Genomic DNA, 12,719 nt, shown 5'->3' with positions numbered 1-12,719 from the left:
GTGTGAAAACCAGGACTTTCGCCAATTTTTTGGCAAAACTAGACTCGCGATTCATGTTTTCAGACTATTTATATACAAACACCCATATATATGTGTATACTAGAATATCGAGACTTTCGAAAACTCACTTAATTAAAAAATTATAAAAATCTACTAAACCATCAGTTAGATTTATTCTGGATACATGGACGTGGTGGCAACACTGTAGAGTGCAGTTTAGTAAAATTTGTGGAGGTTAAAGAATGATAGTAACAATATCAGGTCCTCTACATCTGAAAGTGTACTAAACGGCCTTTGTTTCGTAACTGCCTCCTATAAAAATGAAAGATAACTTTCAAAATATAATATAATCCTAATTTTACTTTCCAGTATATTTAAGATTTTATTGTGCATACATTTTACTTAACTTATTGTGTAATACATATTTTTCCCCGTAACGCGGAAATCCAGTGAGATTGAAAACCCTAGTAAAAACAACCAGGACTCGTGTCGATAATTAGGCATTTCTTTACTTAAAAGGGTTTGAGGTATAAATTAAAATAGAGTTCTAGAAATTAAACATCAAAACAATGTCGACAATAATGTTATTACTTAAAAATTATAAAGTTTTACGAAAGAAATGCTGAAAACTATATTAATTAGGTATGCATCTTAAAACAGATTTATTACAGGCACCTGGTTTAATAAATAGAAAAAAGTAATATTATTAAAATACAGAAAAGTAAAAATATAAGCAGTAGTAACAGCTTTTTTGAAAAAAAATCTGCGCTGCAAAAAAAATTTAAAGAGAAAAACCAAAAATAATACGTGGTAGGTTTATACGTTTTGGCACAATATTCTAAGGTGATACTGTTTTTGTACTTTAAATAATCTACAACACTACAAAGCAATTTCATAACGTACATGCATAGGAGGCAAAACCATGTGTTAGACATAAACTCATTATTATTATATAATGTCTATGAGTACATAGACATTTAATTCGAAACTATGATGCTCAATTTTATAGTAGCAGTATGTAACTTGTATCAAGTTCTTATATTAAATATTGTCACTTATAAGTATTGATTTAGTATTTTTTTACTTAGATGTAGTTACCGTTGTGTAATTCAATGTAGTCAAGTGTTATATTGCTTATCAATCGTTTTGTTTTGTTTAATAAAATAAAGTCGTCTCGGATCTTTAAGATATTACGAGACGGCAACTTTTTATGGCGATTTGCAAGTTGCTTGCCTTAATAAGTTAATTTTCAAATTTTGTAAAAGGTATCAGTTACACAAGCAATCATCAAGTAATGCAAATGCAAATTACACTATAATATGTGTGCCTTTGTACCACTCAATATCGTGTTACTACTGTTGGGTGGCATGGACTCTAATAAGATTGTCGAGGTAGATTAAGAATCTATTCATTTACTTCTTACAGCTTGTATACTCTAAATACGATTTTGCATAGATGAACCTCGAGTTAGAGTTACGGTGATTTAAAGGTCCCATCTGACAGCGAAGGGTCCGACACGCGCCCCGTGAACAACAACTGGCGCGTCGCTTCGTCTTGGATGAAGAACATGAAAGGCTTGTTCGCCACCACCTCCTGCTCCATATCAGAGTCTCCCCCAAATTTATTGTCTAGCGATATTTCTGCGAAAAAAACATTGTTTTACATACTACGGGTTTATAAGAAAGAAGCATAAAGCGTAGAGTGTGAGCTAGAATACCGGCCTGCATCACTTTTTTCGAATCGTGTGCAATTTATATGGCTGCCATTTAATTTAACAGCAATAAAACGACGAGGTCTTCCTACATGTGAAATAGATTCAAAACAATGCATACAGATGAGAATAGTCTAAATAAGGCTATCAGCGCGAAAGTGTTGTAACCCCATGAAATGCATATAGAAGATAATGTGGGATTTAAAATTAGCCAAATTCACCTTACACATGGTAATCAAGTATAACCAATACATAATAATGAACATTTTCATACGTGAAAATGCATCCAAATATATTATGAACTTTAGTACCATACAAGCTCTGAGTGGCACTGTAACTGTTATGGACAGGCGTGTAGCTTACCATAAGCCGCATGACTTGTTCGTCCCGTCACTTGATGTTATAAAAAAAAATTATTAAAAAATCTTTCTCGCGTCCTTTAGACACTCACGATTTTGGTACAGTAGCGCCCTAGAGCCATACCACATGTGGCTACACGGTGTGTTTTCATCCACTATTAAAAAAATGTATTTATAAAAAAATATAAAAAAAAATCAGGAGCGTTAGGGACACTTGTGTCTCTAGGATGCGTGACGGGATAAGTAGAAAAACATAATTAATTAAATGTACGTTACACCACTTTTGCTGATAGCCACAAATAACCCTCTCGTCTCTTGCTGCAATTTACAACGTGTGAGCTCTCTTCATAGAACTCAGTAACGTACCACTTGCAGAGTAAGCGATGCTTCCGAGTTCGTTGACTTCGATACCGGATCGTTGTAGAACTTTGGTGATGCGCAGACGCTGTTGTAGGGATTGCCCTCGCGAAATACCTGGGAATGACGCCGTATCCTCGAAGGCTTGCCGTATACCCAGCTGGTGAAAAATGACTATATTTAAAAAAAATCTAATCTCGAAATCTATCAGTAATTGGTCGGGTAGAGCCGGCTACATAGCATGTCTGAATATTATATTTCTAATTGCACTTAAGTCTGCGCTAGTGTTTAAAGATTTTCATTGATTTGATACGCCCCAAAAATACTAATAGCATTTCCGTAACGCTTAGCAACTCGTATATTATAGTATATACATACTATGTGGATCAGTTTCTATTAAAATTGACTCGGCACTAGGGTGCAGAAAAATTTAAATTCTTGTAATTAAAATACCATAGTCAATTTAACGCTATAGCAAATAAATACATTCGCCAGATATTATGTACAATTATAACTATATACGATAGATAACACGTACATAAAAACATATATTATGTCACATAAAACTTCGCGCAGCAACGGTAAAAATATGTACGTATCAATCATATTATCATTATGTACCAATTAATAAGTTGTTGGTATTTCCAAGACCATTTATCGTCGATAAGTGGTGACGTCACTCTTTTCATTTATATCAAAGCCAGTTTGGTGAGGTCCACGTAACAAATGGCGTTTGGAACTTGAAATGTCTATGTTGTCAATATAAGAACTTAGTGCATTAATATTTTGCAGTAAGTAGTATATCTTAAAGCTATTTAGCAGCCTTTTAAGAGAAACGTCTCAATTACTATTCTCGCCCTCACTAAAACTTAGTTCATTAGCATTAACAGTTAAAGGAACCTACAATTAGGAAAACATAGAATGTGATTAAGTGCGAGTTATGTCTATCTTATCCATCAAATATAGGTGTTAAAAAGAGTGATGTGCTAATGGTTATAGAAGTGGACCTGCATCTAACACATAAACCGATGGTTCTATATGTAGTCGAGATCTTAAGACAATCAAAACGTCCCGACTCTTTACAAGGCTCCACTGTAAGGTACTGACCTCTTTAAGCACGCCATCAAGCGAAGAAGTGTAGTCGAACTTGAATCTCGGTAGCGTGATGTCGACGACGTGCTCCTGGAGGTAGTTAAGCTCGTCGCGTAGGTTACTCAAACCGTCAAGTACGCGCGGCAGGCCAGTCAAAGAGTTCGGTACTATTACATACATCGCAAACTTGTTACCCTGAAATTAGTATTACTACATAAATAAAACTTTTGTAATAAATGTGCCAAGAAACACTCCAATTTCCTTAGATTTTTCTTCATCTCTGAGTGCGCCAAGCACCAATCTCTTTCCTGTCTCAGAGTTAGCTATGTAAATACTGTACAAATCAGGGTTGTTGAATATCAGCATCCGCATCTGCGGATAATCTGCACAAGTTAAAATATTCGCATTCATCGATGCTGTTATTAATTGCGGATGTTCGTGTCGCGATATAACCTAAAAGCACGCTGGAATAATTTACAATCATTCTAGAAACGTACTGTAAACCAAAAAAGCAGCTCAGCTGTCGTTTTAAAGTGTTATACTTTCTGAATAAATTCCAGAACGATTAAGATATTAGTTGTTTTCATGCAGATTAATTCTTTTGTTCATAAATGTCGCAAAATCATTGAAATAAATATTTTATTACTATACGGAAGAAAATAGAAAGCTTTTTCATGTAGATAGATTCAGTAAGAATAAATACAACAACGCACACACTACCCACATTAGAGACACCGTGTATCGCGTGTGCCATGGACACACACATAGACAACTACAAATTACACCCAAAGTCACGAGCGAAATAAATATAGGCCATACAAATATTTCTCCCGACCCGGGAATCGAACCCCGGACCACTGCATGACAGTCCAGCATGTTTGCCACAATTCGGCCACGGAGGCAGTTATTGTACATTTTTCGCGTTTTTTTTTTAAATTACATTAAGTCAGCATCCGCTGATGTGTAAAAATCCTGCATCAGCAATAACCCTGCCACAAATAGTAATCAGAATACTCAAATAAAATGTGTCGATTAGCAAAATAACACCACCCAAGTCATTCGATATACAGGATAGTGAAGTTTTTAAGCTATTGGAAAACCTTTCATTGTATTGGCTATATTATTTTTAATAATATTCATGTGTTTTATTTGGAAAAGAGTTACGTTCAAAAGTATAAACCGCTTATTTTTTACTTGAGCGGTATTGTTTACTAAACGACGAATTGTCAAAGATGTGTGAAGATTCAAATTACGGTTTTAAAAGATAACAACTTACCAAGTACGGCATTCTGACGATTTTTGCATCATATTTCGCAGACTCGGCGTAATAGAACTTGTCCTTAACATTCATGAAAAAGATTGGCTTCTGTAGCGAGGCAGACACGTAAAACGGGCCTTTCTTAGTCGCATTAGGTGCGAACTGATGACGCCACGTGCCTTTGAAGTAAATGGTGTTCAGGATAAGTACCACGACGTTCTGGATGTCATCTAAAGGTAAAATGGAACAATTTTACAGTTAGTGCTACGAATTGGTAGGTATTTTGACGTACTTATGCTACCTGAGAGTTAATTTAGCGATGTACCTTCATTCACCAAGTTATGTATGTTTCCCTCAGTCTTGTTAGCGACCCAAGCGTTGATGCTCTTCGCGGCCGCAGGAGCGTCGTTGAAGTCTATCTTCTTCAGTTCCGTTTTGTAGAACTCTTCAGCAATTGCTGCAAATCTCTGACGCGGTTCCACAAAGTCGTCGACGTAGATTCTATTACCCAAATTCAGGATATACTGCGATGATTTTGACTGCGAGAAAAATATAGTACTACAAACCCACTGCATAGGTTTTCTTTTAAGAAAAAATATAATTTAATATAAAATATTAATTTCTAAGTACCTAACCAACATCGCTGACACTGGCTGGTCATATCTTTAAAAGTAGCAATGTACTTTATCATTTCATCCTCTTGTCACTGCTACGTACAGTTAGGACTCTTTTTAAGAGAAAAAAAACCTACTAAATAAATTTTCATCGTATCTAATTTAGGTGGATTTGTAGACATCAAAGTTAATTAAATGTGCTTAGGACATGAATCAACCTACCGCGCTGGTCGTTTCGTCATTTGATGCTGAATATTTTTCTAGTGGTGACACGGTTATTTGGTTACCAAGTGTAGTTGTGGAGACAGTATTACTCTTTTACAATCGACATTTTAATTGACACATTATAAACACGGAAACATATTTTTCCTCACGGCTTCGCTCTCTTGTAAACAACACAATATGTTCTTACTTACTAACCAACTCTGTTTTAATTTCGATTTAAAAAGTCTATATAATTTACAAAAACAAGGCGGTAAATCACAGTCATCATCAGCCTATCGCAGTCCACTGCTGGACATAGGCCTCTCCCAATGTGCGCCATTTCGCCAGAAATCTTTCGCAGGTCGTCACTCCACCTGGTTGGAGGGTGTCCTACACTACGTTTGCCGAGTCGCGGTCTCCACTCTAGAATTCGTTTGCCCTATCGGTTATCGGTTCTTCGACAGATATGGCCAGCCCACTGCCACTTCAGCTTGCTTATTGCACGAGTAATGTCGGTGACCTTAGTTCTCTGTCGGATAACCTCATTACGAATTTTACTTCAGAGAAACTACAAGCATAGCCCGTTCCATAGGTTGCTGAGCGACTTTAAATTGGTGGACTAGCCGTATCGTGAGTGTCCACGTCTCGGCTCCGTAAATCATAACAGGCAGGATGCACTGGTTGAAAACCTTTGTTTTCAGACTTTGTAGTATAGGTGACGAAAAGACTCGACGTAGCTTCCCAAACGCTGCCCATCCAAACTGAATCCAAGGTAAATCACCGTAGGTAAAATGTGTTTTCCTCGTAAGTATGGAAACAAGTTTCTCTGAATAGCGTTAATTTGCTTAGCAGATTTTCCTTAGCTCGTTAAACTAATATTAGGTACACACACCTATAGGTTAAGCCAGTTAATAGAAACGCTCACTGGAAACTAAGTAAACTGCAATTTGAATAGATACTATGAAATTGTCGTAAGGACCAAAATTCTGAATAAAGTTTTGTGTATACATACCGTCAAAGAGTCAATGATAATAGCAAATTTCCTCCTCACGACGAGTCTATCAAGGTCGAAGCCGAGTACGGAGGACAGCTCCGTCTGCGTGGTACTCGTAGCCGCCTCGGTGAGGATAGCCAACGCCAGCTTTAAGCCCAGTGGGGACAGGAGAAAGTTCTCGCTAGAGCTCGAGGCTAAACGCTGCAATAAACATACACACCTTACCTGTTATTAGTCCATGTAGTTACAAACGAAAGTACGAGCTAAAAAGAGCTCTGAATAAATATGCATCAGCGGGGCTAGCATGCTACGGCGCGACTTGCGTGAGAGAGACATAGAAGCGCGACATATTGCTATTATCTATGGGAGTATAGCATTAACTCGCGTTTTAAGTCGCACTCGCGCCAGTCGCGCTTTATCGTGCTAGCCTATTGCTGTAATGAACATAAAACCTAGATTGTTAACGGGGTAACAGGTAGGGCAAGCCAGACTTTGAAAATCTTTAAATGCGGCATTACTTACTTTTATAAATAAAATAATGCCTCCATGAAGCAAAATATCCTATCTACAGTATTTGTCGCGTAACTGTGGGCGTGGGACAGCCTTCATGCGACCTATATCCACTAGTATTTAACTACTGTGTATGGTGTAATACGGAAATACCAGATTATTAACATAGGTGAGCTACAAATACGTATCGCCAAAAACCTTGGATCATATTATTATTATATTATATATAGTTATTATACTCTATATAGCTCGATTACCACTGACTTCCTGACTGACAGTGATTTAGATGATTGTTGTCCCAGACGGAGTCGCGGTGGGTAAAAATGATGTACGGGAGTCGTGATCGGATGGCTCCGGTGAGTACCAGAAAAATCCGAAACCTTCGAAAATGGACTCCATCAGGTGGGACCCTAGCTGCGCGGCCAATGTATAAACATTTTAGGCGGGCAGTTACCTACCGGCAAGGTCCTCAAACTAGAAATGGCCGCCACACTGGGCAGTTTCTACCGGAAGTGATAAAAATTTGAAATTCGAAGAAACAAGATGGCCGCCATACAAATTTCAGAGCCTTATAGCTCGGCGAGTATCGTAGATGGGCGGGGGGTCCTCGACCAAATGTCATAGAGGGCGGCGGGGGCCAACTGTAGGTGACAAAAAATTTTCGAAATGGCCGCGTCAAAATGGGGTCCCAAAAAAAGTGGTCCGACCCGGCTCAAATTTGGCATCCGGCCGTGTGTGCTCATAATTCAAATATGCGGTCGAAATTTTCATTTCGTCATTTTCCAAGATGGCCGTCATACATATCAATTTTCTACCCTTTGGCGTCGTTTTTCTCCCAGAAGTATGGGAGTTATGAGCGGACAGGTTTGATGAGTATCAGAAGGTAACTGCCCGGCCAAAGTTTACGTCTTGGCTCAAAATCTCCAAACAAATGATTATTCACACCTTGGGCAGTTTCTACGGCAAGTGAAAAAATTCAAAATTCGGAAAACAAAATGACCGCCATAAATTTCGGCGGCCGGTATCTCGGAAACTGTTGGAGATAGGAAATTATTTTTTCAAAATTCGAGATGGCGATTCAAGATGGCGGCCTGGGCCAAAAAGGTGCTCCGGTCCGGCTGAAATTTTATAGCCTTCTATGTTTGGGAGACTGTAATACGAATTTGCGGTCAAATTCTAGATTCCGCCATTTTCCAATATGGCCACCATACATTTTCCACAGTCCACTATGTTCCGAGGCCTACATCTCGGCGAGTGTTGGAGATAGATGAGAGACGCTCAAACAAATGTCATACAGAATAGTTTGAGCCAACTGCAGGTAAAAAAATTTTCATGATGCAGCACTCAAAATGGCGGCACGAAGTAAAAGTTCTCCGATCCGACTGAAATTTAACATCCAACCGTGTATAGAGGTTCATAGTATGTATCTGTGAACGAAATTTTAATTCCGCCATTTTCCAAGATGGCCGCCATACAAGTGTATTTACGGGTTTTCTGACCAGCACATTTCTCTTAGAAGAAACGCGGGTGTGTAAGATTGATGTGTGCGAATAATGGTTGGGTGGATTTGGTGAGTATCAAAAAGTACCAAAACCTTCGAAAAGTGCCCAGCATCAGGTAGGACCCTAGCTGCACAGGCGAAGTATACGTCTTAGCCGTAAGGTCTCCAAACAAATGTTGCTCCACACCCTGGGCAGTTTCTACAGGGATTAACAAAAATTCAAAAATTCGCAAAACAAAATGGCCGCCACTCCCACTCAAAGTCAAACAAAGATAGAGAATATCATAGAGGCTAACACTGGTCAACTGCCTGGGTTAAAAAAATTCAAGATGGCGATTTCAAAATGGCGGCCCAAGAAAAACTTGCTTCGATGCGGCTGTAGCCAATGCGGGGGCGCATGCCAATTTTCAGCCGTACTCTTTAGGAGTCCTTCATCATAATTTGGGGTCAAAAGTTTTTTTTCGTCATTTTTTAATAATTAATTAATTTTTTAATAATAAAAATAGTTGCTGAAAGAGACTCGCTCTGTTTCAGCTAAAAATTGACATGTGGAAGTATCAAGAAGTGCCAGATAATAATTTGTGCTCGAAATTGGTTTTTCGCCATTTTCAGATATGGCCGCCACACAAGTGTTTTTTGCCGGCAGATGAAAATTTGCTCTAATTCGATTGAAAATCGACATGTGGGGTATCTATGGGTGTTTAATAATAATTTGCGGTCAAAATTTATTTTCGCTATTTTTCAATATGGGTGCCATAGAAACTTTTTGGCGGCAGATAGATAGATTTGCTCTAATTCAGCTGAAAATCGGCATGTAGGGGAGATCCCCATATAGAGATTATGGCTGTTTTATAATAATTTGCAGTCAAAATTTACTTTTTGCTATTTGTCAATACGGCCGCCATTACGTTAATTCTTTTAAAGTCATAAGTGCCGAGGCCATAGGCCGAGGTCTAGCGGAGGGCGAAGCCCGAAGCGTGCGCACGCCACCTCACGTAGGTAGTATACGAAGACTAAATTACGAGTACAAGATTCCACAATTTTTCAATATTTAAGGCATACTTCCTGATGTAATGGAAATAAGATACTTATAGCGTTGTATCAAAGTCAAAGATTATTTATTCCATAGGTAAAATATATTTACACTTGAAAACGTCACATTTAAGCTTAAGCTACTGCTCGTTCACTACGCTGACCTCCCTGAGAAGAACGAGCAAGAAACTTTAGGGATTGCTCTTTTCAAATAAACTTAAATGCTATGGAATACACTTTGAATCAAATTTGTGTGGATTCTAGAGCCATGTCGTCTTTCCATACATCTTTATCTAACACGTAGTCTTCAATTTTGTAATATGATTTTTCGATCAAAATATTTTTAATGTAGTTTTTAAACTTAGGAAATGATAAACTTAATATATGCTCCGGAATCTTATTGTAAAAACTTATACAGTTCCCCATAAAAGAGTTGTTTGCCTTGGTTAAACGAAATCGTGGTACCATGAGTTTGGACTTAGCTCTAAGGTTAATATTATGGATATCTTCTTTCTTATTGAAATTATGTATATTTTTACGGGCATATAAAATATTTGAGTAAATGTACTGTGATGCCACAGTCATGATACCAGTCTCCTTAAACTTTTCTCTGAGAGATACCCGAGAGCCTAGACAGTACACAGAACGAATCGCTCGTTTTTGCAATACAAATATTTCCTATACTATGGATCGTATTCCAGAACTCTACTCAATTCTCAAGTCAGGATCTGATGATTTCAAGCACTGGAAATGCGACCCTAATGGCAGGGACTTGAGTATGATTTCGAGTGCTTTAAACCATATTCAAATCCTGACTTGGGCATTGAGTAGAGTTCTAGAATACGACTCTATGAGTACCACAGTAACGATAATTCTAAGGGCAATGTTCAGAATACCCTGACCAGAACCAACTTAAAATGTTTTTTTCATAAATTCGCTCAAATAAGGGATCGAATCTGGAACCTCCTCATTAAGCGCACATGGTACTAATGACTGTGCCGCCGACGAGCATAAGCACACCCCGTAATCTGAAACCGACCACGCGCCGCAGGCCGAGCCCGACCCGATAAATCCGATAAATCGGTATAATATCATCACCGGCACCTCTAGGTGTGATATGCATCTACGGCTGCATGTATCGCGTGAGCGGCTAATTCGGTTAAAAAGCCATAGGACAAAACGATCCACATTGGTACTTTAAGGCATTGCTCGCATCGAGCGCTGGTTTTTGAACTTAAGTCCTTGACCTCGATCAATTGTGCGAGAAATACCTATCAGATTTAAAATACCAACATATAGAATACGAAATAAATAACCAAAATAACAATAATAACGTAACAGTGTTAAAGTGTCAATGCCTACACGTCTCTCGTAGCGGTTGTCATATTTATTATTTTAGTGGTTCCTACAAATTGCAAAATGTAATTTGAAAACATTTTGATATTCATCAGAGTATTCTCGTGCTATATTGAAATAACAGTTGTAAAAATGCCTGTCCGTAACAGTCGCAGTCCCGCTCAGTGCTTTAAATCGCAAATATCTGAGGGGGCTGAAACATAAATTGATAAGCCCATGTGCCTGTAATTTCACCAGCACCCTTATACGTACTTATACGTATCGCCAAAAAGTTAGTAACCGCAATACTACTTTGTACCTTAGAACCTTCGATCATATATACTATATATACGATATATACCAGTATAACATGATCGAAGTTTAGAACATGTCATTTTTATATAACATTTCGTTATAAAAAATTAACGCTGGGACACCAATTCCCGGCTCAGAGGAGTGCGAAAAGTTACAATGATACTAATTTACCTTAGTCAACATAAAGTCGAATTTAGGCATGTAGTTATCATCTGAATCCCAATAATCAGGGTCGACCAAGGTGCCATTGCTGGGAGTAACAGCTAATGCCGGTCCTGCTGGAGGGGGGTTCCCAAACACGTTTTGCAGTGTTGCAGAATCTATAGAATTGTTCGCTGATAACGCCAAAGGAACTGCAAAAAAATACATGTTAATTTGCATGTTAATTTGTCATTTCACATATTCGATATGACATTATATTTATAGGCACAACCTACTTACAAATAAATCACATATTTTTTCTTCCTAAGTAAAGGACATCAAAATTTACATGGCCACAGTTGAAAATTTTTAATTCTTCGGTTACCGTCTTTTTTATAAGTAGGACGTGACGTGACGACAAAGTGCGTTACGTAATAAATCTCTATTATATTCTGGTGGACAGATATGTGAACAAACATAACATATAAAGCGTAAATAAGTGTTCGGTACGAAACGCGTTAATGTTATTGTCGACCTCAGATAGCCGGCGGTCATTATGTACAATCCAGAGGCCGTCACTAAAATAAACAATCATCTAACAAACATTCAAAATTCTAATAGAACTTGTATAGAATAACCTGTATACACTTAAAACACACGATACCCTCGTCCTAAATCTACGTACAAGTTATAACATAGATACTATGACGTTAACTCTAAAACCCATAAGTTAAAACCGCATAATACAGCACATACTTACCAATAAAAAGAATTAAACACAGGCTCGAAGACATCTCGGCTCGTAAAATAAGGAAAAACAACAAAGTAAAAACCTTTAGTTCAAGGTAAATCAGAAACCCGGACTTGGTTGGGGGGAAATTTAGATTCAAAGCAGTCTGAACAACGATTGATTAATTTGTACAGGATTATTAACAATCGTATATTTTGAATTAAATATACTGACTTATTAAAGGCATTTTAGTACGTATATAATATTGATAAATAATAATACGTGTAAAGAAGTCAGCGGCTTATACACAACTGAATGTCAACTAGGCGTGAGTCAATCGTGATCCACCCAACAAAAATAATTCGAACTAGGCGTGCATCGATCGTGATCGACCCAATCAAAATGATTCGAACAGTACGTGTGACCCGATAACCCGAGTTACAAGCTCATAAATAACCTGATCATTTTAGAGTTTCACGGGTCATGCGGGCAATATTCGACTTTATTATTAAAATAATTGAGATTATTCAACAATTCACATAACAATAAGTCTGGAACTGACAATA

General features: G+C 37.8%; 1 protein-coding gene across 1 annotated transcript; it reads right to left on the bottom strand.

Annotated features, from left to right (window-relative positions):
* Positions 1 to 529: 529 nt before the first annotated feature.
* On the bottom strand, positions 530 to 12,474 carry LOC113225522 (serine protease inhibitor 27A-like). Its single transcript, XM_026457843.1, has 8 exons — positions 12,184 to 12,474; positions 11,454 to 11,635; positions 6,608 to 6,790; positions 5,103 to 5,316; positions 4,796 to 5,007; positions 3,535 to 3,714; positions 2,437 to 2,587; positions 530 to 1,640 (listed from the first exon to the last, which is right to left on the bottom strand). Exons 1-8 carry the CDS (start codon positions 12,215 to 12,217, stop codon positions 1,474 to 1,476), a joined length of 1,323 nt encoding a protein of 440 aa, XP_026313628.1. The 5' UTR covers positions 12,218 to 12,474; the 3' UTR covers positions 530 to 1,473.
* Positions 12,475 to 12,719: the final 245 nt, after the last annotated feature.

Source organism: Hyposmocoma kahamanoa, unplaced genomic scaffold (genome assembly GCF_003589595.1).
Source record: "Hyposmocoma kahamanoa isolate Upper Pololo Valley unplaced genomic scaffold, ASM358959v1 164914, whole genome shotgun sequence".
Lineage (NCBI taxonomy): Eukaryota > Metazoa > Arthropoda > Insecta > Lepidoptera > Cosmopterigidae > Hyposmocoma > Hyposmocoma kahamanoa.
The sequence above is the reverse complement of the archived record's forward strand: the minus strand, read 5'-3'. Positions and strand labels throughout refer to the sequence as shown.

What these genes read in the sequence shown, in the direction of transcription:
- LOC113225522 (XM_026457843.1), bottom strand. Translation starts at nt 12,217, where the DNA reads ATGTCTTCGAGCCTGTGTTTAATTCTTTTTATTG. An exon ending in TCGACTTTATGTTGACTAAG is followed by an intron (nt 6,791 to 11,453) that starts GTAAATTAGTAT and finishes TGTTTATTGCAG; the next exon opens with CGTTTAGCCTCGAGCTCTAG. An exon ending in ACATAACTTGGTGAATGAAG is followed by an intron (nt 5,008 to 5,102) that starts GTACATCGCTAA and finishes TTTTACCTTTAG; the next exon opens with ATGACATCCAGAACGTCGTG.